The sequence below is a fragment of the Suncus etruscus genome, chromosome 5 (genome assembly GCF_024139225.1).
Source record: "Suncus etruscus isolate mSunEtr1 chromosome 5, mSunEtr1.pri.cur, whole genome shotgun sequence".
Classification (NCBI taxonomy): domain Eukaryota; kingdom Metazoa; phylum Chordata; class Mammalia; order Eulipotyphla; family Soricidae; genus Suncus; species Suncus etruscus.
The window spans coordinates 88,096,974-88,124,247 of NC_064852.1; the positions used below are offsets into that span (position 1 = coordinate 88,096,974).

Sequence of the window (27,274 nt, forward strand, 5' to 3'; positions counted from 1 at the left end):
TTTGGGTCACACCCGGCGGTGCTCAGGGGTTACTCCTGGCTGTCTGCTCAGAAATAGCTCCTGGCAGGCACGGGGGACCATATGGGACACCGGGATTCGAACCAACCACCTTTGGTCCTGGATCGGCTGCTTGCAAGGCAAACACAGCTGTGCTATCTCTCCGGGCCCGGGGGGGTGTTCTTTACATGACTGAAACTTAATCACAATCATATATGTAATCAAGATGTTTAAATAAAGGGGAAAAAAAGATTAATCCAAAGATGCCCCCTCAAAAAACTTTAATTGGCCATTGCTATTCCCTGAAGCCTATTTGAACATCAGCCCTCAGAGAATTTACAGCTTCTATTTTTTCCCTCTATTAGATAAGAACTTGTTTGCATCTGTTAACTTTTCCTATTTTAATGTGCCTATGCAAAAAGGGACAATGCCACAAGGTATTACTAGTGCATGTAGGGGCTCAGGTGTCAAGACCTACAGTCCTCAGAACCTTTTGCTTACGAGAACTCTGAGCAGAGACTTGTCTACTAGTATTCCATAGTGAATGGATCCCAAGGATAGAAGTTGACTCTCAGAGACAAAAGAGATGAGGGCTGGAAGGACCAGCACACTACATAAAGCTCACCACAAAGAGTGATGAGTGCTGTTAGAGAAATAACTACACTGACAACTACCATAACAATGTGAATGAATGAGGGAAGTAGAAAGCCTGTCTTGAGTACAGGTGGGGATGGGGTGGGAAGGAGGGAGATTTGGGACATTGGTGATGGGAATGTTGTACTGGTGAAGGGGAATATTCTTTACATGACTGAAACCCAACTACAATCATATTTGTAATCAAGGTGTTTAAATAAAGATATTAATTTAAAAAAACAAACAAAAATTATTTTATTGAAACCATTTCTATTTACAAAGTTTTTCATAGTTGAGTTTTAGACATAGGTCCAATCCCACCACCAGTGTCGACCTCCCTCCACCAAAGTTGCCAGATGAGTACCATGTCACCACCCCTGCTTCCAATCTGCCGATATAATAGGCCTATTTTAAGTTTTGATTGTTAAAGTTTAGGTATCATGATTTTATTATTGTTGACTTTGACTTGGACATTTAGTTCTGTCCTTTTACTAATGCCACCAATGATCTGAGACCACTTTGCCCCTGACCCCTATTATTTCATATTTGAGTTTCTTCTCATCCACTCAATTTCTTTCTTCTCACTATAACCTGGGGCCAGTAGTGTTCTAGACAACTCACATTTAAAGCATTGCATTTTTCATGCAGTTATTCCAAATATCACATATAAGTGATATAATTTTGTATTTATCCTTCTTCTGGCTTACTTCATTTAACATAATATCTTCTAGTTTTATCCATGTTGCTGAAAAACTGCATGATTGCTATAATTCCTTACAGCTATATAGTATTCATTGTATATATGTACCAAATCTTTTCATTTTTGAGCCACATCCTGTTGATGATCAGGGGTTACTCCTGGCTATGTGCTCAGAAATCGCTCCTGGCTTGGGGGACCATATGGGATGCCAGGGATCAAACCAAGGTCCTTCCTGTGTCATTCACGTGCAAGGTAAACGCCCTATAGCTACACTATCGCTCTGGCCCCTCTTTTCTTTTTCTTTTTACACTTTTATCAGCTTTATTTAAACATAGGAATCATCATCATCCTCATCCTCATCCAACCTTGCCTTTGAAAAAGCCTTTTCACCCACTGCTTTGCTTGGCTGTCAGTCTTTTGTCTCTCAATGTTGAGGCAGATGCCATTTCCTTGGGGAAGAGAAATCCATGGTTTGCTGCCCTTGCCTAACACAAACATGTTGGACAGGAAGGTGGCAAAGCTATTGACATTGGCATCTTTCACATAGATAACATCAAAAGAACTAGGATGCCTCTCTCTGTTGATGATCACACCAATTTTTTCCCACATCAGCACCCCCAGTCACTATACAAGATTACCAGTGTTAAATTGATGAAATCGATAATCTTGCCAGTTTCCAAATCAATCTGAAAAGTGTCATTCACTTTAATGAGGAATGAAGTAGTGAATGGTGTGGGCATCGTGCATGAGAGATTTCTTTGTTGCCCACAAAGATCTTCCTCACTTTGTACAACATGTACTTGGCCTCCTAGAGAGTAATGCAAAGTGAGTAAAAGCAAAGAGAGTAAAAGCAAAGTGTCTTAAGTGTCTTTTCATGACAGAGATCAGCAAAAATTCTCTCCAGTCTTTTCAATATTGATGACAGTCAAAAAACTTGCTGGGTAGATTATATCAGTGTGGACATTGCCAACAATCTTAATGAACCACTGCATGCAGTGCTTCTTCACTTCATCTCCTTTTAGAGCATACTTAAGCCTGTTCCTTAAGGAAACTGATGAGTTATAAAGACATTCTCTCATTTGTGGGGAGATGTTGAATGAATGAGAGTTGAACACTTCTGTCATTTTATCAAGCATCCATCCAATTGCTTTGGAGTTGCCACACGCTTCAGGTGCTTTTGGGGACCACAAGCCATGGTTATTCCTTTAAAATCTCTCCACATGCCATATCTCCACCCCCAGGTGAGTAAGTCTGAATCAGGGTCAGGCGAGAAATAATCCAGACCAGTCTGAGGATAAAACACATGTAGTCTGGCAGGCAGTCTTATACCTTGTCTCTCCACCCAGCTACCTGCCAGAAATGCCTTTTTTATTGAGTACTGACCCTGGGTGGGGCAGTAAGGACAGATAGCTCATGCTATCCTGAGCCAGTCCCATCCAGGTTTACAAGTAAAACAATCTGTTTGGGTTTAATCCAAGTTGTAAACAACATAAGAAGGATCCAGGGATGATCTTTGTTTTAGGTAAAATAAGGTGTAACCTAACAGTTCTAGGCAAGGAGAGGCTTGGAGCACTGCTTTTCTGTCCTAGGGCTAGATACCCAAAAGCAGTATTGCAGGGTCATATGAGAGATCAATTCTTAGTTTACAAGAATCCTCCATACTGTTTTCCATAGAGGTTGGATCAGGCAGCATTCTCACCAGCAGTGAATGAGAGTTTTTTTTCACCACATCCCCACCAACACAAACTGTTCCCGGTATTTTTTTTATATGTGCCATCCTCATTGTTGTAAATGATATCTTGTTGTTGTCTTGATTTGGATTTACCTAATGATAAGTGATGGTGAGCAATTTTTCATGTGTCTGTTGGTCTTCCTCAGATAAGTGTCAGCTCATTCATTCTCCCCATATTTGATGAATTTTTTAGGTTTTATGGAGTTAACCTTTGTGAGTACTTTGCATATCCTAGATATCAAACCTTTATCTGATGTGTTGAGTGCAAATATTTTCTCCCACTCAGCTGACTTTTAATTTTAGCCCATATTTCTTTTGCCATACAAAAACTATTTAGTTTGATTTAGTCCCATTTATTCAGATTTGATTCTATAGTCCTGGCCATTCGCATTCATCATAGAAGACTCCTGTGAGGTCTAAGTCTTGGAGTGTTCTGCCTATGTTTTCCTCAGTGAACTTTATCGATTCAGGCCTAATATTAAGGACTTTGATCCACTTTGAATTGACTTTTGTAAAAGATGTGAGATATGGGTCGATCTTTAATTTCTTACAGTTATTCAATTGTTCCAAAACCATTTGTTGGAGAGACTATCTACTCCATTTCCAGTTCTTGGCTCATTTATTAAATATTAATTGATCATATATTTGGGAGTTTGTCACTGGATCTTCTATTCTGACTCATTGGTCTGAAAGTCTGTTTTTGTAACAATACCATACTGTTTTTATTTTATGAAGACAAAGATGCAAAGAAAGAGGACAAGGTAAAGTTACAGAGGAAAGACAATCATCCATAAACACAATTCTCAGAAGAAATCCCCTTCCTGACACCTTAATTTTGAACTTAAAAAAAAAAATAAAAAACTTTAAAAAAAATGGATTTTTGGCACTAGGAACTGGAATAGGAGCTTGCTCCGTCCATTCCACGCATCGACCTGGTATTGCAGTACCTCCAGAAACGGTGAACCAAAAAAAAAAAAAAGAAAAAAGAAAAGAAAAGAAAAAGAAAACAAAACACATGCACAATTACTTTGTCCCTTAAGTCCCCAGCTTGTAGTACATTATAACATTTCTTAGCAGTACACAAAGCAATCTAAAGACATAAAATTTATCTAACTCCTTTAACATTGAAGGCATAGTATTTTTTTACAGTTCCATGCACATGCATATTAATTTGTTAACCTCAAAAGTTTAAGTGATAGACCTTGAGACTTCCTGATTTGAAGTTCAATACTATCATATTAGTCTGCTTTTGACTTTTCTTTTTAAATTTATTTTAAGAAAGTATATCACATAGTTGACACAATTGATCATAATACATTTGTTTCAGGAAGAACAAAGGCAAAGTTATAATTTTCTTCTTCTCTCTCTTTTTTTTAAAGGTTAAGAGTCAAAGGAGCACAGCAAAAAACGGTGTTAGAGTGGCAATTGTTGTTTGCATAGGCCCAGCAAAATACTGAGGGCATGGAAAGGAAAAGCCTTGGCATAAATACAAGGAAACCTTACCCCTAAAGTTTTCTGGCATAAGACCAACTCCAGGCTCCAGACATACTAGGTTGTCCAACCCAAGTCATTGTCTGTAGTGCCAATAAACTTTTATTTTTCACACAGTTGTTGTTGTTGGTGTCAGGTTTCTGTAGTTAAAGATCTTGGAATCTGTGCATATCCTATATCAAAGACAGGATGATGTGGAGTGTCCTCTAGTTTCACCTCCCAATTATAGGGCAATGCAGAGAGCCCTGTCCTGAAAGCAGGTCAGATTACATTCTTGTTGTTGTTGTTGTTGTTGTTGTTGTTGTTGTTAAGTCTTCTGGGTGTTAAGGGAAGTCTCTTTTGAGTAGGCCAATGTCAGAGCAATGGTAGGGTCTTCCTTGGTAGAGGATTGCTTCCAGGTGATGTTATAGACAACCACGGTTGTTTCGTAAATGGCATCCTTGGTTCAGGGATGAATGGAGGATGCCTGAGTCAGGTCATTATGACAATGTTCAGGATGTAAGGTCCCATTGCATTACAAGATTTGTGTATTCCTATCTCTATTAGATAAGAACTTGTTTGTATGTATAGTATGTTCCCATTTTAATGTGCCTTTGCAAAAGAGGAACATGCCACATTGCGTTATTGATGCATATGGGGGCTGCTAGAACATGTCCAACACTCCCTGTGACTTGGTTCTAACGTAAGCTTTAAACTGAGAGACTCTTCTACCAGAATTCCTTATTGAACAGATCACAAAGAGAAGAACAGACAAAACAGTGTGGGAAATCGTCACTGTGTAAGAGAATATTTAGTAAGAGTTATAGCTGTTAAAGAAATACATATAAGATATTCAAGGTAAAAAGGGTAAATGTGGGGTTCTATCCAGGTTCTCTCAAGCACCATTTTTGATTCCCCAGCACTCCTAAGAGTGATCCTTGAGCACAGAGCCAGGAGTAAGCTCTGTTCACAGCCAGGTGTGACTGCCAAACCAAAATAGTAATAAGGCAGTTAACTCACATTGTTTTCATTTATAATATTTTATTTTAAATAAAATACCTTAAACAAAAATCATGAGAAACTCTTGGGAAGTAGAAGCCATAGGGTTTTTTTTTTTATCATCTGAGGATCTGTTTTATAATGATTTTAGTTTACAATTTAAACTAATTATATGTCTCACTTTATACTTTTCTGTAGTTCTCTTTTATTGTCCACATTTGATGCTGGAGTAATCATGATACTTGTCTACTGATTTAGAAGACCAAGATTAAAGGCCAAAGTCATGAACTGTCTGCTGCAAAGCCAGATTACATTCTTGTTCTTTTCAAGGCAAATTTCTGTGTCAGAAACCTCTTGCCCTGTTTTCTCTGGATGAATATATATGTACTTAGCACTTAGAATGTGGCTAATTATCTTGAAACTAGTATGAAAGACCAGTGGAGAAATTTTCTGAAGAATTCTTGATACTTACAAGGCATTTGTGTAAATTATCTGACCAAGACAGACACTGTCTATGAGGAAAATAGCTTTGTATTAACAAGTATGCCAGTCCTTAAATTCCCTTTCATAAATGTATATCTAATATTAGTCAGGTAAGACCTAACCTTAATCAGCTAACTCTGTAATAATAATATTATACCACAATGAGGAAATGTAATAAGAAATTATCTTTATAACAACTTATAACATTATTATGTACATATTGGTTAGAATATACATAGACTTACAACTACTCTTTATACTGAAAAAGAGAAACAAGTCTTTTTCCCTAACATCTTTTTTTGTTTGTTTGTTTGTTTTTGGACCACACCCATTTGATGCTCAAGAGTTACTCCTGACTAACCGCTCAGAAATTGCCCCTGGCTTGGGGGGACCATATGGAATGCCGGGGGATCAAACCACTGTCCTTCCTTGGCTAGCGCTTGCAAGGCAGACACCTTACCTCTAGCGTCACCTCCCCTGCCCCTCTCCCTAACATCTTAAATGAGTCTTCATCATGCATACATATAGGGGTTAGTATTCTCCCCCAATTTTATGAAATTGTTTCAGGTATTGTTTCTCACCACTTTTTGCTTCCCTAATGCTATGCCCAGTCTTATCATTTGAAACAGAAACTAACTTATTGTTTTTAGGTTATACCTGGCTGTGCTCAGTACTATCTCTCAGGCCTCAACTTTTATTTTGTTTAAAATAAAACTTCTATACAACATAATTACAGATTTTTTATGGTAGACTATCATATATATATTTTGCCATATACCAATTTTGCCATTCTGAATATTACTGAATAAAATAAGATTCTCATGGTGCATGGTGGATGGCATATTATGTAAAATTGTTTGATATACTCTAAATATCTTCAATGTGCATCAGTTTTATTAACATTAGCCACCAAACCTGAACTTTAGATTTTGCAATATAAAATATTATATTGGTATTATATCATGTACTATATACTGATATTACATTATTTATTATATGCATCTTAGAATTATTATGGGAAACCATTTATGTGCTATGTGAAGCCAGACTTGCTCATTGTTGTTCCCTTTGCTTACATGAAAAGAAGGTTCATCTTTTAGGCTCCTGTAGAAGCAGAAAAAGGAATGGTCCTATTTATACAGTTTCCTTGAAACTTTCAAAAATGAACACAGAAACCTCATATTTGAAAATTGCTTTTGTGTGATCTAATATTTTCTGGCAAATAATAAGAGTGTCCTGAGAAAATTATGTTAAAGTCAGTCCTTTAATTGACAGGCATGTTCAGTTAATTGCACTGTATTATTAAAAGGAAAAATACTTAAAATATTATCTTTTGGGGGCCGGAGAGATAGCATGGAGGTTAGGTGTTTGCCCTGCATGCAGAAGGACGGTGGTTTGAGTCCCGGCATTCCATATGGTCCCCCGTGCCTGCCAGGAGCAATTTTTGAGCATAGAGCCAGGAGTAACTCCTGAGTGCTGCTGGGTGTGATCCAAAAAACTATATATATATATATACATATATATATATATATATATATATATAGTTTTCTTAGATAAAAAGAAACCAGACAGGTGTAAAACTAGATAGATACACATCAAAAAGAGGACCTTGGCAATGACATTTGTCATACAAGATACTATTGAAAACATTAGAATTATTGTCACTTTTGAGAAAATATTTTGTGTGAAAATAGTTTATTGTAGGGTTCATTATATCAGTGACAAATATTGCTTTGAAGAAATGACATGGTAGCTTAAAGTTTTTTATTTTCATTACTATCTATCTGTATTTGTTAAGTTGATTTTTAACAAACATATATGCCAGGTGATAGTATCAAAACCACAAAAGGTTTTGGGGCAAGACAATACAAAAAGAAATGGAGAGAAAGTAGGCAATTTTATTTAGTAAATTACCTTTAATACATGGTACTGACAACGTGGTAAAAGAACAAAAACAGCAACTGAGGTGTGCAGGTCTCTGAAGAGAGATTCCGTTTTAGTACCAGTGACTCTGTGGAGCAAATTTTTTAGCTCAGTGATTTAGACATAGTGATTCCATTAGCTCCGAGAGAGCTGGGGCTTTATCTGCACGAAAAGCGGTGAGAGCATATACCTCAGAACTCTGCAAATTAAAGTGCTAGGAAATAAAGTGTACATTGCACATAGTGGCTTACAAAAGATTTAGAACTTTCTTTTTCATTGGCCTTAAAATTTTGTGAAATGTATTTAAAGAGAATAAAAGATATATGTATAACATAAAGAATTTTTGTATCCTTTTATTTCACTGGGTTAAAACATGGAACATTTCATTACTCCTAAAGTCTTCTGTTGTCTCCTCACAATTTTATTCCTTCCCAACCCCCCCTGTCTGTTATTACCATCCTGAGTATTGTGTAATTACTCTATTGCTTTTTTGTTTGTTTTACGGCTTTAACTCCTAGCTGTGGTTTCCTATTTGATATGTAATTTGATTTTATCTACTTTTGATTTTTGTATACATGAAATAATATGTGTATTCTATTTCTCTTTCCTTTCAGCCTTTTATTATGTTGTTGAGGTTCATGCATGCTGAAATGCATAACAGTAATATCCTTTGCAATAATTATTTTTTCAAATAATCAGAAGTCATTCATTCTATCAATTGTGGATTTTTGAGCTACTTCCTTTGTCTTTTAGTTTTTACAATTATAAATAACTCTGCTATACACATACATCATATATGTCCTCTGACTTACCTGTAGACTGAAAACCATTGTCTAATGATGTCTATACTCCAATCCTCAGAACATGTGAATATTTTGCCTTATATGAAAATAGGACTTTTTAAGTAATAAGATCAAATTATTTAAAGAGCTAAATAGCTATTAAATCTCTAATAATCCAAGATATATGTTGGTCTTGGCCCTTTTCCTCTCCCTAGAATCAAAGTCTTCACATTCTTTTTATGGGTGGAAAGTCCAGTGTATCTGGGGTTATTCCTGGCTCTGTACTCAGCTCGGAGGATGATATGGGATGCTAGGAAATGAACCTGCTGGGTAGGTCATATGCAAGAAAAATGCCATACCTGTTGTGCTATTGCTAGCCCCATAAAGTCTACACATTCTTTTATTATTAAATTCAGATATTTAAAAAATTTTAATTGAAGTAATTGTGATTCACAGAGTCCTTCATAGTTGAATTTCAGATATACAATGAGTCAGGGCCCTTCTCACCACCAGTGTCAGCCTCCCTCTACCACTGAACCCAGAGTACATTCTATCCCACCACTTTCTGGTGCCCAGTCTTTCCCTATTTTTCCCTCTTAGTTTTATATAATAATGCAGGAATATGTAGGTAAATAGAGTAATTCATGTGCCACGGTTCTATAAAAAATTTGAAAGCCCCAACTTAAAAGATAAGAGATAAAAATACAATAAAAAGGTGTATATGTGGCAGTTGTTGTTGCTTTTGTTGTTTTGTGCATAGGCACAGCAAAATATTGGCAAAACAGAAAGGAAAATCCTTTGGCCTAAAAACAGGGAGACCTTGCCCATGAAGCATACTAGCATAAGACCAACTACAGGCTCCAGGCATACTAAGTCATCTAATCCCAAAGTCTTTCTCTGTGGTCCCAGTAAGAGCTCCTAACAATCACAGTTGTTTCTGTCAGGTTTCTGTAGTTAGAGATCTTGGTTTCTATATAGATCCTTTTTAGAAGTCAGGGTGATAAGGAGCTTCTTCTGGCTTCAACTCACCACTAGGTGGCAATGCACAGAACTGCCCTGAAAGCAAGTTGTTCCTGTTATCAAGTCATCAGGGTGTTATATGACCCCACTCTGGAGTAAGTCTATGCCAGGTCAGCAGTAAGGCCTTCCTTGGTAGAAGTCTGATTCCTGGTGCTGGTGTAGAAAACAGTGCTGTTTCCATAGATGGGATCCAAGGTTCAGGGGTGGATGGTCAATGTCTAATCTTCTGAAGCTTAAGCCAAGACACTATGACAAGTGTTCAGGGTATAAGGCCCAATGAAATATAAGTTATGTGTTCCCATCTCTATTAGATAGGAACTTGTTTGCTCACGTAAGATTTACCCTTTTTAATGTGCATATGTAAAAAGGAACAATGGCACATGATACTTTTAGTGCATATGAGGGTAAAAATAACAAACTAAAGAATACCCATAACCTGGTCCTAACATGAACTCAGAACACTAGATAAACTTATCTACTGGAATTCCCTACTAAAAAGATTAAAAATAATGGGCAAAACTGCTGCTACATAAGAAGATAGACAGAAAAAGTTATACTTATTAGAAAATACATCTAAAGAAATATTCAAAGGAGCTATACATGTTCCCCTTTAAGACTTTTAAAATAGTCTGGGGGGGGTGATAAAATCCAGAGCATTGCTTCAATCTGTGATTTGGTCTTGTGGAGTCTAAAATATGACTCCCAGCAGTCAGGAAATGTCTTCAAGCTGGGGCTTCTCTGAGACTGAATCTGATAGCAAGCAACAGTCCACAGCAAAGGGAGATGGGGGAATAGTCCACTAAGAGTAAATCAGCAGTAGTGGCAATGGCAGCTTCTTCTCAGACTGATAATCTATTTTTTCACTTTGGGAGCTGGTTGGTAGCTGGCTGGAATTGTTGTCTGTTCCATTTCCTGAGGAGTTAAGAACTAATAGTAAAAAGGGTTATATGGGGGGAAAATAACAAATGGGTGTGAGAGTGAAGGGCTAGAAAAGAATTTGTACAGTGGTAAGCAAAGGGGAGAGCAGGGGTTATATATAACAGGAGGAAGGACAGTATACAACATAAATAGACATTATGTATATCACAGGCAGACATTAGACAGACATTGAGGTGGCCAACACATAAGACAGACATTGAGGTGGTCAACACTTTACCACTTGTGCCACTGGTCTGGCCCCTCTCTCCTTTCTCTTTTGACTTCTTTATCACTACTGACTTCTAATTGTCTTCAAGTTCATCTATATGCTATTCTCCACCTCTGTAATTCTACTATTATGGCTTGCTAACATGTTTTGTAGTTCCTTGAGTTCAATTTGTATGGATTCTCTCATCTTCCAAAAGAGTTCTTTGAATTGGTTGAATTGTTCATCTAATGATTTCTTAATTCCACAGGCTAATGACTCCTTGATTTCCATTGCTAAACAATTAAGTATTGATTTTAGGTCCTCATCTATAAGCTTCAGTCATTTGGGTGGACTTGGAGGACCAAACCATTGTAGAAAGTTTGTTACAAATAGTAGGGGGAATACAGTTAGGGCAGAGAAGAGAACAGAATTGGTAATTGATAGTTGGAAATGATCAATCTAGGCAAGAATTTGGTGCTGAAAGGAGATATACATGATACACTTTCAGTAACAATATAGCAAACCACAAGTCTAAAAGAAAGAAAGAGAGGGAAAGAAAAGGATAGAGTGAGGGAGGAGAGAGGAGAGAGAGAGAGAATAGCAAGAGTTTGGTCCAGAGTCAGGTGGGAAGAGAGAAGGAAAGAAGCTAGGACAGGAATTGGTCCTGGCAGGAAATGTATACAGGTGAAGGGTGTTGTACATTGTATGACTAAAACTCAATCATGAACTCAATTTGTAACTGTGAAAAAAAATCCAACTGTATTATTAATAACCTTGTAACCATGGTGTTTATATAAAGTAATTAAAAATGTTTACCTTATCATTTCAATGCCCGATATTTTAAATATGTTCACCACTGGCTTTTTCACTTGCTGTTAAATCTCTGTGAGAATCTACCAGCATGATCATATAGCTATTGTCTTTATGTAGCTTTAACTTCTGTTTTTATTTTATATTAAATATGTGAATTATATTCCCTTTATGTTCCTTGAAAACTCAATTTTCCTCCAAAAATCATGAAGTTGTGTAGCACTTTGATATTTGGATGATAATTCTAGTTTTATTGAGTTAAAAAAGTGTATTTCTATTCCCAGTTTTCTAAAGAGATTTTTGATGTTCTTTTTTTATATATATATATACTGCAATTGGATGTAGAATTTTCCTTCTAGTAAGGGTGCAATTATGTGGTGAGTTGCTTCAAGTGATTTTTAAATGGTAAACCAAGTTGGAATTCTAGGAAGCATCAAGTTGGGTAATATAAAGTGATAATAAATTATTTCTTTTAGGATGTTGTTTTATTTTATTAAAATTTTATATTTAAAGTTTTGTATATATATATATCTGCTTATGAATAAGATTTATCCATGTATTTCTTTTCTTATAATATGTCCATATCTGGTTGTATAGGCAAATTTCTATCACAGATTAATTTCTTTTCACTATATGAAATAGTTTGTGTAAGTTTAGAATTCCACTTGTTGGAGGTAGAATACGTTGGGTAAGACATTTATTTGCCTTACATGTGGCATACCCATGCTGTATATGACCCTCCAAGCATTTCAGAAGTAATCTCTGAGCACAACCAGGAGTGGTCCAAAGCAAAACAAAGCATAACAAAGGTTAGAATATCCCAATAATTAAACTCTTGGCAGAATTTTCTAGAAATTAAAATGGTCCTAATTCTTGTATATATAGATTAAGACTGTAGATTTCAGTTGTACATTATTAACCTCCATCTAGTATACTTCATTATGATTTGGACCAAAAGTCTAATTTCTTTTTAATTTCTGGCTATACCTGACTGGGCTCAGGATTTAATTCTAGCTTTACAATCAGTGATCACTACTTAAAGTGCTTAGTGGACAATATGTGATGCTGGGTATCAAACCTGGAGGTCCACATACCAGGAAAGTGCTTTATCAAATGTACTACTCCATCCCCCCAAAATCTAACTTCTACCTACTATCATATTGTTTATTTCTTTACATGGTTTTCCTTTTTTTCATAATATTAAAGTTTCTTTTTTAAATTTAGGTGTATATTTTTATATTTTGAAATCACTGTATGTTACCTAGTATTCAAAACTTTTAGGACTAAAAATTTATTTTAATAATGACATGTAACTAATCTAAATTTTTTAATATAGGCATTTTGTTGTTCATAAAATCTTGCCTGTTCAATCACTAAACAATTATAATATTTCCTCCTTAATCTTGTTTTGTTTTTTATTTTATGTCTTAAATGCTAGTTTGCAAATCGACTATCAGAGGGGCCACAGCAGGTAGGGGACTTGCTTTGTATGCAGCAGATTTGGATTCAATCTATGGCATTCCGTATGCCCATATAGAACCCCAAACATTGTCAGGAGTAATTCATGAGCATAGAGACAGGAGTAACCCCTGAACACACTGAGTATGCCCTGTATGCTCCCTCAAAGGGCTATAGAGTGTTCTGCCCATGACCAAGAATATATCTGGAGACAAGAGGCCCATTCAATATGTAGTGGAATAAATCAGAAAATTGCCCCAGGGGTTGGGGAACTAACATACTAGAGTTCGAGAGAGTGTGAGCAAGGCAGTGGCTTGATCCCCAATACCACCTAACTCCCTCTCATTGCCTGGAGTAGCCCTAGAGGCTTTCTTGGCATTAGCATCACTGAGGGTGGCCAGAGAAGCTCTCAAGCAGCCCTATATATATACTTAGATTCACCACATTCTTAGTGTTGCAGGTGTGAGATGTGGCTCACATCTTAAAAACTAGGGTTTCCCTGAGTGACTTATTTGAAGGGGGAAGTGCAGAGGCAAGAGCCTCCATAGAGGCATCTACCACTTCTCTCTCTACCAACTTTGGTTATGCAAATTAGTTTTGCTCTTGAAATCATTCTTTGAAACATCTAAACACAAATGAGTGTCTTCAATTTGATACATATCACTCTTTTTCCAAGTTTGGAAGTCAGGAGTTCCATGCTCCCATTGTGTGATGGAGCTCACTGTCATGTGACTTCTACAGGAAGTCCAAGTTCTCTCTAGGCTGCTGCTAATTTATAGCCAAATATCAGTGAGATGGGATGAACTTGAGCTGGGGAAGTAAAGCAAAACTTCTGGGATATGCACAGTGAGTTGCTGTGGGGAAAATTGTGAAATCAGCCAGCTCAGGGATCTAATAGAAAGTTCCTAGGGAATAGAGACTTGCTGCTTCGCAGTCTTCCTGTTGGAAGATGCCTGAAAATTTCTACCCTTGGCAAAAGATGCTTTGCTAATCTATTGTTTTATTAGTCTGTTGAAAATTTTGTTTTCATCTGCATATTTATGACCTATTTATAACAGCTATCTATTATGTTACCTATTAAAGAGACTGAAGAATCCATCCTTTTCTTTATTTTGAAGATGTGGAAATGAGTTTATTTTTTAAATAAATAATTTAATTGAATCACATGAGATACACAGTTACAAAATTGTTCATGATTGAATTTTAGTTATTCAATGTACAACACCCTTCACCAGGACACATTTCTCACCATCAGTGTCCCGAGTTTCCCTCTTACCCTTTTCCCTGCCCTATCCCCAGCCTGCTAGTGTGGCAGATGTTTATTTTCTTTCTCTTCTATTATTTTTTCCTTTTCCACTCATCTGCATCAACTGTTCATCTCTGCTATGATGTTTTCATTTTCCTGTCTATTTGTTCAGAGATATTTAGGTGTATTATAAGAAAAAGAAACAATAATAGTTATTATTTTAACAATAATAATAATAATAATAATTAAGACAAGATCCAATAGAAGTGCCAACTTAGAAAGAAAAAACAAATAAGTTCAGCAAGTTTATTCTAGCAACAAAACTAAAGAAGGGGTTAAGTCTAACTTGCTAATGGAACACTCAAAGTAAACTTTTGCAGTGCTGGGAATGCTGGGAATCAGATCCAGGTTCTCATGCATCAATTTAAAGTTACTGCCTCAAATATAAACTTATATTATGGCATTTATTAACTAATAATTTAGTTGAGAAGATTTAAATTGAAAGGGTACACATTGCATATTTGCCAAATAGACCTGACATTTTGCATTACCACCTACCATTTTAATTCAGGTCAACAATAGAGAGAGGGGGCCAGAAAGATAGCATGGAGGTAGGGCATTTGCCTTTCATGCAGAAGGACGGTGGTTTGAATCCCAGCATCCCATGTCCCCCGAACCTGCCCGGAGTGATTACTAAGCATAGAGTCAGGAGTAAAGCCTGAGAGCTGCTGGGTGTGACCCAAAAACAAGCAAACAAACAAACAAACAAAACAAGTGTTTTATTTATTTTAATTAGAGTCACTGTGATTTATCAGTAATCATGATAAGTTTCATGCACACATCTGCACCTCTCTGTTCTTTGCAGCAATATTCACTGTAAACATAATCTGGAAACAATTCAAGTGTTCAAAAACAAATGACTGGATAAAAAAACTTTTGTTTTCATTTTTGATAAAAAGAATTTGGAAAGATAAGAACTTTTATAGTAGAATAATGACATATTCCAAATAAGAGTATGTCATTAAAAGGAACAATAGTGATTTTGTGTTTTTTGTTTATCTCAACAAGTACAAAATCCAGAGCAGGCCTGAAGCATTCACTATTAAGTTACTATATGCTGTGTTAGGCATCTCTCTGGCAGTACTCAGAGGATCATATATGATGCCAGGGATCAAATTATAGATGATGCTGGGAAAAAAAAATGGGGTTGGTCAAGGCAGCTCCTTAACCGCTGTACTTCTTTTTGGCCACAAATGCTTAGGTCTCTCTCATTCTCTCTCTCTCTCTCTCTCTCTCTCTCTCTCTCTCTCTCTCTCTCTCTCTCTCTCTCACTCTCCCACCCCTCTCTCTTTCTCCACAAGATTGGGTAGGGTAGATGGGATGGAGAGATGGTCTTAGTGCTCTTCTCTCTCTCTCTTTCATTTCTCTCTCTTGTCGGGGGGATGGTCTTGGTGTTTAATAGCACCTCTCTTGCTCGCTCTTTTTGTGTCTAATAGCAGTTCTCTCTCTCACCACAAGGTTGGGTGGGATGTGTGGGGTATTGGTCTTGATGCTCTTGTGTCTCTATCTCCTCCTCCCAGTTATATCCACCTGTGCTAAGGACTGGCTTGCTCCTGGTTCTGCTACTGGATCACTCCTGGTGCTGTAATCCAGAATATCATATGTGGTTCAGAGGACTGAACCCACATTAGCCATGTACAAGGCAGGCACCTTATCTAATCATACTATCTTTCCAACCTGTTTTGCTTATGCACAATAATCTGATATTCATAAATCAGAACAGTTATCTATTCTTTGTATGGAGAAAATCAGAACAGTATATTTCAAGTCATTGAAGATTAATAATATTTTAATATCTTAGAATTTAAATATTTTTTTTTAATTTTTATTTTTAATTATGAGAACAAGGGTGCAAAGAAAGAGGACAAGGTAAAGTTACAGTGGAAGGACAATCACCCATAACATAATTCTCAGAAGTCCCCTTGCTGATATCTTAACTTTGAAATTTCAGCCAAAGAACATTAAGATAAATAAGACAGAATCCATGTACAATTACTTTGTCCCTCAAGTCCCCAGATTGTAACACATTATAATATTTCTTAACAGTACACAAGGCAATCTAAAGCCATAAAACTTACGTAACTCCTTAAACATTACAGGCATAGTATTTTCTTACATTTCCATATATATGCATATTAGCTTAAGTTAACCTCAAATTTTAAGTGAGTTCTTTTTAAGGATTAGAGTCAAAGGAGCACAGTAAAAAATGGTGTTAGAGTGGCAATTGTTGTTTGCATAGGCCCACCAAAATATGAGGGGCATGGAAAGAAATAACCTTGGCCTAAGTACAAAGAGACCAGACCCCTGAAGTTTCCTGGCACAAGACCAACTCTAGGCTCCAGGCAAGCTAGATCGTCCAATCCAATACATTGTCTGTAGTGCCAACACACTTTTATTTTTCACACAGTCTCTGTTGTTGGTATCATGTTTCTGTATTAAAGATCCTGGAATCTGCATATCTTACATTGAAGTCAGGATGTGGAGCATCCTCTCCTTTCACCTCACAATCAAAGGGCAATGCAGGGAGCCCTGTCCTGTAAGCAGGTCGTTGTTGTTGTTAAGTCTTCTCAGTGTTAAGGGAAGACTCTTTTGAGCAGGTCGAAGTCTGAGCAGTGTAGGTCTTCCGTGGTAGAGGATTGCTTCCAGGTGATGTTATAGACCAGCCTGGATGTTTTGTGGATGGCTTCCCTGGTTCAGGGGAGAATGGATTATGCCCTTTCTTCTGAGGTCTGTGCCAGGTCGTTATGTCAATGTTCAGGGTGTAAGGTCCCTTTGCACTACAAGATTTGTGTGTTCCAATCTCTATTAGATAGGATCTTATTTGTATGTATAGTATTTTCCCATTTTAATGTGCCTATGCAAATAAGAAGCAATGCCACGTGGTGTTATTGGTGCATATGGGGGTCATAAGAACAATTCTAATGATTCCCATGACATGGTTCAATCATAAGCATTAAACTGGGGGACTCTTCCACAAAAATTCCTTGTTAAACAGCTCAAAAAGAGAAGATAAAAAGTGGTTAGACAAAGTGTCTTAGTGTATAAGACAACATTTAGTAAGAATTATAGCTGTCAGAGAAAAAACACAAAATATTCTAAAGAAATACGTGTCCATTTTATGTATCTTGAAACAGTTTGGGGTTGTCACACACAATGCACAGCTTTGGACTGTGATAAGGATTGTACACTACTGAAGTTAAAAAAGAGTAATGTAGGTTAGTGATGTTTGAGAGGGGGTTAGAGAGTTAAGGAGTAAAAAAGAGCTTTGTAGGGGTGTGGGAAAAGGCAGAATACAAAATGAACATTCTGTATACGCAAAACATAACATAAGGGCCCGGAGAGATAGCTCAGCGGTGTTTGCCTTGCAAGCAGCCGATCCAGGACCAAAGGTGGTTGGTTCAAATCCCGGTGTCCCATATGGTCCTCCGTGCCTGCCAGGAGCTATTTCTGAGCAGACAGCCAGGAGTAACCCCTGAGCACCGCCGGGTGTGACCCAAAAACCAAAAAACAAAACAAAACAAAAAAAAAAACATAACATAAGAATAAGGAATATTCTGAATACATGAAGTACGCGCGGGGGCGTGAGCCTCTGTAGTTTTTGGATGCCTAGGGAGGAATTTCTCACCCCCTCCCCCCTAGGGCCCGATTAACCAGGCTTGGCCCTGAAGACCCGCCTGGTGTGGGGGGAATCTTGTTCACCTGGACTAAGTGGTCCAGATTTTAAAGATTTTTGAAAAATAATCTATGATAATTCATAAATACAAAAAGGTGTTTGGATGAATTTTAATTAAATGAAGATTATGAGGCTGAAGAGAGAGTATAGAAGGTAATATATACTTTCCTTGCACATAGTTGACACAGGCACTGCATATAGTCCTCTGATTGGCATCAAAAGTGATCATAGGGTGAGCATAGAGCCAAGAAACTGAGTAACACTAGTCTGACCTAATAACAATTGGTAATTGATGTAGCAATAAAATCAATTTTCTTTTACTCTTCAGACAGTTTGTCATCAACTATTCAAATTTCAAAGGCTTATTCATTTCATGGGATTTTTTTTTTTTGTTTTTGTTTTTGTTTTGGGAGGCCACATTCGACAGCCCTCAGGGATTACTCCTGGCGCTGAGCTCAGAAGACACTCCTGGCCGGTTCAGGGGACCATATAGGATGCTGGGAATCAAAGCCCAATCCGTCCAGGGTCGACTGTGTGCAAGGCGAATGCCCTACTGCTATGCTATCATTCTGGCCCCCTCATTTTATATTTTATATTTCTACTAGCTTCTCTACTTTGCAATTCCATAAGACATTTAAAAGAGGACACATTTAAATATGAAATGTGGGATTAAACTTTGTCTCCCAAATTTCCTGTGGGGGTGAAAGTGTGAGGTGATAGGGAATGAATGCAAGCCCAACCCTTACACTTTTTGGGAAAGTGAATGGAAAACACTTAAATTGGTTCTAAAAGCTATCCATACATCCATGATTTGCATCTGTTTTGTTAGAACTCTCAGATGTATTAAAGGGCCCTCTAATTTATCTTCTTAACCTTGACCACTGGTCAAATGTCATGGCACCTGCATAGTCACCAATTTGGATTTAGCTGGTAAGGGAGGGGCTGTGGTATCTGTAGTTACCTAGAGCTGCCTAAATAATTAATAAGGGTTGGTATTCTCATGAATACGTCCCTGTAGATAAAAGAAGTATGTATCTTGTGTTCCCTTTCTTTCTTTTTTTTTTTTTTTTGGTTTTTGGGCCACACCCGGTAATGCTCAGGGGTTACTCCTGGCTATGTGCTCAGAAGTTGCTCCTGGCTTGGGGGACCATATGGGACACCGGGGGATCGAACCGCGGTCCGTTCAAGGCTAGCGCAGGCAAGGCAGGCACCTTATCTTTAGCGCCACCGCCCGGCCCTTGTGTTCCCTTTCTTCATAATTTGTGTGCTCAGTAAACTCACATGTAAATTCATCAAACATCTTATAGTATTAAAGGGGACTTTTTGTATTTATATGTTTTCTCATCTGTATATTCTAGAAACTTATTTACATCTTGCAGATATTCTCAAACTTGCGGGTTTGATTATCTTGGCTATGAGAGATTAAAAATAGAATTGAAATAAAGTTAAGAAAAGAAAATCAGCCTTATAAGTTAAATGACTATAAATTAAGACTCAAACTTTGTTCATGAGCCTTGGGAATTTTTCTGATCAAGTGTGGAGATGAATCTTAAATACAGAGGTGATAAATCTCATCTATGTTAGCCATAATCTGTGACCTTGATAAAGAGTCTTAGCTCTGGTGTACTTGCTTTGGGAAAACTTAAGTGACTTCTTTATGAGAAGAAGGATGGATTCCCCTTTGCTTTTAGACATTTTATGTGCTTTAAAAATACATCTGTGGGAGGGTTGGATAATGGAGTGCAATGAATATATCTCTTCTCAGTGTTCAGTGTTCAGACTGGTGTTGGTTCTTTCCACAGCCTAGTGGACAATGAGGGGTACTGTTTATGTGTGTGTTTTCAGGCATCATATTCATCTCAGGAACTTGCCAATGAGGCTGCCAGAGCAAAATCCTGGGTCAGCAATATATTCAATTACTGTTTTCTATATTGGAATCACAGGTCAGTTTCATTGCCAAAAAGAAAAAAACATTACTTCTAGCCTTATGACCTGGCCTTTTTAAACAATAAAATCATAGCTAAATTTCACAAGCAAAAAAAGAAAAACAAAAAAAGAGAAGAAAAAGGTTTGTACAATAGAGACAGAGATGATGATCCTTGCAGTTCTCAAGAGAAGTTATAACCAGTAAATCTGAAATAGAAAATATTATGACATAAAAATACTTGAAGCAACAAGAGTCTACCATAATCATAAGAAACTCATTCCAGATTTTAACAACCTTATTAAAAAAGCCCTTATTTTAATTTATTAGAAATAGCTTCCAGTGTAGATCATTTCTCATTTCTTTGTCCTAAGGGAGATGAATAGAAATTGAACACCATGTTCCATGTGACATTTCATTAAGAGATAGACATTTGTTACTTTCCTATTCGATTTTCATTTTCAGCAATAAAGGGGCCCAATGTTTCTGCCTTATTGTTAGTGCTGTTTCTCAGTCACCTGACTTTCTGTGAGGCTTTACTGGAGAGTGTACTGAACACATTGAGACTTCAGGTTAAAAGTTACTGAGCACGCTCTCATCCTCATCAGAAGAGTCTCAACTTGTATTCTAAGTAATTTTTCTGAAATTAAATAAAATATTTATAGCTATCATCTTAGTTTTCCATGAAGTTGGCTGATATAAACCTAGCCTCAAAATGATAACAAAGAAGCTTGTATTGCCACCTTATAATTCGTTTGTTCCTCAATAAATCACCCCCTCCACTCACACAGGTACTTAGAGTCATTTGATTGTGGGTTGGGAGTGGGGATAAGCCACAGATAATAGAGCTGAGGGATTATTTTAGGTTTTGTGCTCAGTGGTGATGCTCTGGGATCCAATACACTAGTACCAGGGATCAAATCCAGGGTCAGACACATGCAAGGCAAATGCCTTACCACTGTACTATCTGTCCAACCCTGGACTCATTTTTGACTTTTCATTTTTTTAAGATTCTCTCATTAGCAAATCTTATTAATTATATCCTCTAAATATCTTTTTTTTTTAAAAGAATATATTGGGCCACTTCCCACAGTGTTCAAGGGCCACTCCTAATGGTGTTTGGGGATCCATACAGTGGTACTAGGAATTGAACTTATGTGTTTTGCATACAAAACACATATTCCAACCCTTAGAAACATCTCTGAGGGCAATATTTGTATTTAGATTTTTTTTTTATCTTCCCTTCAGCAACATTAACCATCATCCTAGTCCAGAGACTTTCTTTCCCCTGGGTCACTTGCTCCCCATCCATTCTTCACAGGTAAAGGAACTTAAAAAAATCTTTGATCCCTCAAATCACTCCCACTTATCCTTATAAAGCTGTGAAGTGGCCTCTAGATGACAAATTTGTTCCTATGATACATTTGCAGCTTTGTATCTGGTTACCAAGCACCTCTTCATCACCCTCCCTTTGGTCTTTTCTGTCTTGTCTCTACCTCTTCCCTTAAGCATCATCCTTAGTTTCCTTTAGTTATGCTAATACATTAGCTTTTAATTTTTGCTTATGAGTTTTGGATACTAAACCTCTCTTTCTGGGTCATACTTTTTTTGGGTATCAGCTTACACATTTCTCTTTTTAGGGGATAGATATTTTTTGACTTTGAACTAGATTGGGTCCTCACTGTGTGTTGTTCTTACAATGTCTTCTGTTTCTCCTACCTTCATATAATTTGTCTTCATTACTTGGCTATTGATGTTGAGTTCATTTGTTTTTTTTTAATTTTATTATTAAACTCTCCTTTCTCCATGATATCAGAGTAATATGTAATATTTACCTATTCATTATCTAATTATTTACTTAGTTTGCTTTATCTCTTGTGATTAGTTTAATTTAAAATTTGGGCTCAATTTTCATACCTTTTCTGACTTCTTGTTAAATTAATTACAAAATTTTGAGTTAATTTATGAAAATTGTTTTACAGATAATAGAACAAAGACATGGACAAATCATATTTAAAAATATATTAATTTTAAGAAGTTATTAAAACTTAATAAAATAAATTTGTTTTTAAATTGGAATATTAATGCTACAATTTCTCAATATCATTTTTGTTCCCAAGTTCCATGTTTATCAGATGGATGGGTGTAAGTGAGTTGTAGAATGGTGAGCAGTTTATAAAATTTTTCTGTGAGAAAAATTATAAGGAAAATATTTTACATACATAAATTGGGTGATATCCATGGTTCCAGATGCTCACTGGGGGCTTGGAATTTAATCTCTGCTTATAAGGGGGAACTATGGTAACTATGATAAAATGCACTATAAAGTAAGATGTGTTTATTTACTGGCTTTATTTATTTTTAGGACCACACCAGGTGTTGCTTGGGGGTTATTTCTGACTCTATGCTCAGGAGTTACTCCTGGCAGTGCTCAGGGGACCATGAGGGATGCTGAAAATTGAACCCAGCTTGGCCACATGCAAGGCACTTACCTTACTTGCAGTACTATCTCCTTGGCCCTTGGTTATTTTTCTATTGACCAACATTAAATGGTTTTTAAATTTTTCTTTTTACCATTGATGTTGCAGTGAATATTTGTGTATTTTTTTTTTGTATTTCTCCAAATAAGGTAAGGAAGCAATGAAAAATCTTTTTGCTTGATAGCAACTCAATATTAAAAAAAATACCACAAAACTGAGGGAGGAAGTAAGGAAAGGAAGATGATAATAAACAGAGAGTCAGGGCCAGAGCAGCAGAGCAGCGGCAGGGCAAGTTTGCCTTGCTAGTGGCTAACCTAGGACAGACCTTGTCCCATAAGGTCCTTCAAGCCAGGAGCGATTTATGAATCCCCAGAGTCAGCTAGGAATAATTTCTGAGCATAGAGCCAAGAGACCTGAGACCTAACCCTGAGAGCTGCTAAATGTGGCCCAAACCAAAAGAAAAAAAGAAAGAACCTCCCGGGAAGCTAGTCAGTACAAGTGAAGGTTGTAAGAAGAAAAAATCTGTGAAGTCCCCCAAACTCAAAGATCAGTGTATCTAAAGCATAGGGAGTCAAAAGAAGGGTGAAGATGCAGTGGAAAACCATTAAAGATGGTTAGCTTACTTATTCTTTGTCCACAACAAAGATTCATATCTCTTGTTTATTGCTTACTGGCATATTATCCTTGTACCATGCGTGTGCATGAGATAGTTGTTTAGTGCTTGTTTTCATTTTAATTTTATTAAGACACTATGATTTATAAATTTATTCTAGCTAAACTACTCCTCTACAGCATCAATACACCCTTGACCCCTATTTCTTTTTGTTTTGTTTTGTTTTGTTATTTTTGGGCCACACCCAGTGATGCTCAGAGGTTACTTGGGGATTGAGCTGCATGCAAGTCAAACACCCTACTCCCTGTGCTATTGCGTGGCCCCTCTTAGATTTTTTTTTTTTTGGGTCTCACCCGGCAATGCTCAGGGGTTACTCCTGGCTCCATGCTCAGAAATTGCTCCTGGCAAGCACGGGGGACCATATGGGACGCCGGGATTCGAACTGATGACCTTTTGCATGAAAGGCAAACGCCTTACCTCCATGCTATCTCTCCGGCTCCCTCTTAGATTTTTACTCTAACTTTGACTAACAATTTCTTACTTATGATTCAAGACTCAGTTTACTTAATCTGTTATCAGAGAGTACTTCCTTTTGTTTATTTTTTTATTTTGGGGGACTATATCTGGCACTGCTCAGGAGTTACTCCTGGCTCTGGCTCAGTAATTAGTCTTAGTGGGCTTGGGGAACCATAGAAAATGTGGAGGATCAACTTGAGCGGGCAGCATGCAAGGCAAAAACCCTCCCCTCTGTACTATCAGACTCTCAGAAATCAATTGATTTCCATAAAACTAGCTCCTTTCTGAGGCCTGAAAATAATAGTACAAAGCATTCCCTCCTCGTACCAAGATTCAATTCCCAGCACCACAGGGTATTCCTAAGTATGATTCTATACACCCTGGAGGATTTTAGCACTGCTGAATGTGACTCTAGATTAGAGTAATGCCTTCTTGCCTCTTTGTCCCCCTGCATACCTGGGGTTACCCAGGTATCTTTAACACCATAGGACTCAAGCAACATCTCATCCTTCGACCCTTGCATTGAATTTATAACTGGTTGGTCAAGAATCCCCTGTGGGAACCCCACACCCTCATGAGCATATGGAAAGCCTCTTCACCCCTTAGGTACTTTATTCCTATAAAATTGTCTCATGGCACTTTGCTCTTTTGCTCTATATTGGTAACCATAATATATAATTGTGCAGCACTTCCTCCTCTCTATTGCACTTTGAAGGCTGGATGAATAAGTGTTTGCTTCCTGCCATTTCTTCTAACCCACAGCCTAACACATTGTAATTCCTCCAAATGTTTTACAGAACGAATACAAATTAGTGGGCTTGTTTTTCTAGCATTTGCTGACAAGTTCATTTTAAACAGGAGATTTGATTTAATTTAAGTTTTGATTTCCTTCTCCCTTTTAGTGTTTTCTCCTTCACTAAAGTTTGGGAATGTCCTGCATTTGTCCCCAGACAAGACATAGATATATGACAGTATCAAAGCACCTTATTACAAATCTCATGAGAAAATCAGCAAGTAGCCATTTATACTATTCAATTTCCTTAAAAACACTTGTCCTCTGGGTTAGAAGATAGATAGTTCAAGTGGTAAGTGATAAGCCCAGTATGTTAAAGGCCCTAGATTCAATCTCTGGCACCATCAGTTCCCCAAGAATGGCTAGTGAAGTCAGTGTGACTCCTGACCACCATAGGCCTAGAAAAGAGCACCAAAGAATATCATTAGAAGTGACCCTCACAAATCCTATGTGAGACCCCAAGATCTCTAATTACAGAAGCCTGACTGAGACAACAGCAATGAGTAGAATTTTTCCTGGGACCATAAAGAAAAACCTTGGGGTTGGGCAATCAGTATGCCTGAAGCCTGTGGCTCGTCTTATGACAGTATGCTTCATGGGTAGAGACACCCTGTTTTCTTAGGTCAAGGGTATTTCCTTTCTAATTTCCCCAATGTTTAAAGTTTCTATTAAAAAAAAAAACTGCCATACCAGGTCCACATTTTTTAAATTTTAATTTATTTCTATCTTCTAGATAGGGATTCCTGCCCTTTTCATTGAACCTTGGAACATGAATCACTTTTTTTAACCTCATATTTCTATGTTTTTCTACAAACTAAGAAAAAAAAAAGTGGATGGGGCCTAGGGGCCAAGTGGTCTCAGTTGCATTGGGTGGGAAAAAAAAAACAATGGCCAGAATTAAATACCACAGACAAAGTCACTTACAATAGAATCAAGAGGCCCAAACTATAACACACTAAACATAAAATGGACCTGTTACACTGGTAGACTAGGTTGCTTAGGGTGGAGGGATGGGATGCATGCTGGGAATGCTGGTGGAGGAAGGTCAACAATGGTGATGAAAATGGCCCTAATTCACTCTCACTATATGCTTGAAATACAACTATGAAGGACTTATATTTCACAATGGTCTCAATAAAAAAATTAGAAACAAATAAAGGCAAAATTGTCCATGAAAATAATAGAGGGGGGCTTTGGGAAATTTTGCTCTTCTATTATTATGATTGGCAATTTACAGTGGGGATGATAATTTATAGCTTTTTGTATGTAACTAAACATAAAATTCAATCTGTTGTACTTATTTAAAAAAATCCATGTGTGTAAAAGTTCTGAAGTGACATATTTAGAAATACATCTCTCTCTTCATCTCCCTGAAATGTATATGTGGTTAATATTTTATCTTTTTTATTTTTAAGGACCGAAGATTCAATGATGAAATTGACAAGTTAACTGGATACAAGACAAAGTCACTCTTATGCATGCCTATTCGAAGTAGTGATGGTGAAATTATCGGTGTTGCCCAAGCAATAAATAAAGTTCCTGAAGGTGCACCATTTACCGAAGATGATGAGAAAGTAAGATTTCATGCCTTTCGTGACTTGACTTTTCTTCTTGATTATTAATCATTCTCCATGAAAATGATAGAAATTATGTGAATAGATCCTGGATTAGCTCATTCAGAGATCAAAGTGCTTTTTCTGATGTCACATAAAACATAACAGAAGCTTTAAAAACTTACTTTATAGAATGTGGTGTGATTGAAAATAATTACTTCATCTTTTTTTAAACTTGTTTTTCATTGTAATCTTTGGTGGTATTACTATTCCCTGATCTTTATTAGTCAAAAAGCTCACATTCACTAAGGCCAACATATGATTTGAGGAAAAAAGAAGAAAGATCACTGTTTCAGAAACTCTTGTATTTTCATGATAACTGTTAATAATTGTTTTAACATTTTTATTACAATATATGTTTAAAATATTCTTTGTGATGTATGCCAGTCTCACAGTGAAATAATATCTATTAGTAGTTTTGCTTTGTATTTCTCTGATGATAAATTATGCAGAGCATTTTTTCTTATGCTTTTGGCCATTTGTATGTCTTCTTTGAGGAAGTTTCTCTTTATTTCTACACTCTACTTACTGATGGGGTTGAATGTTTTACTCTTGTAAAATTCTGCCAGTGCTTTATATATCTTGCATATTAACCTGTTGTTGATGAGTGATGGAAAAAAAATTCTCCCTTAGTCTAAGAAGCTTTCTTGTTGTTGTAGTAGTAGTAGTAGTAGTAGTAGTAGTAGTACTAGTTGTTGTTGTTGTTGTTGTTGTTGTTGTTGTTGTTCTTCTTCTTCTTCTTCTTCTTCTTCTTCTTCTTCTTCTTCTTCTTCTTCTTCTTCTTCTTCTTCTTCTTCTTCTGCTGCTGCTGCTGCTGCTGCTGCTGCTTCTCCTCCTCCTCCTTCTTCTCCACCTCCACCTCCTTCTCCTTTTTCTCCTCCTTCTCCTTCTTCTCCTCCACCTCCTCCTCCTTCTATCTCCTCCTTCTCTTTCTCCTTCTCCTCCCCTTCTTTTTTCTTCTTTTTCTTGCCACACCAGTGATGATCAGGGATTTCTCCTGGCTTTGCATTAAGGATTACTCCTGGCCATTCTCCAGGGATCAAACCTAGGTCAGGTGCCTTATCAACTGTATTCTCTTCAATCCTGAAAAACAGAAGCTTCTTAATTTAAAGTATTCCCTTTTGTTTATCTTTGCTTCTATTTTCATGGCTAATGGCATTCAATTGTTGAAGATTCCTCTAGCTTCAATGTCCTGAAGTATTCTGCTTATGATTTCCTCAATA

At 37.1% G+C, this 27,274-nt stretch overlaps 1 protein-coding gene and 2 pseudogenes across 1 annotated transcript in view; 2 read left to right on the forward strand and 1 right to left on the reverse strand.

The window, feature by feature from the left end:
- Window positions 1-27,274, forward strand: part of PDE11A (phosphodiesterase 11A) — a 431,148-nt gene that overhangs the window by 23,421 nt on the left and 380,453 nt on the right. Inside the window, exon 2 of the mRNA XM_049773400.1 lies at window positions 25,854-26,012. Within this exon, the coding sequence (XP_049629357.1) occupies window positions 25,854-26,012 (159 nt within the window). The remainder of the gene's footprint in view (window positions 1-25,853; window positions 26,013-27,274) is intronic.
- LOC126009131 (40S ribosomal protein S4-like) lies at window positions 1,717-2,525 on the reverse strand (annotated as a pseudogene).
- Window positions 3,876-4,031, forward strand: LOC126010358 (uncharacterized; annotated as a pseudogene).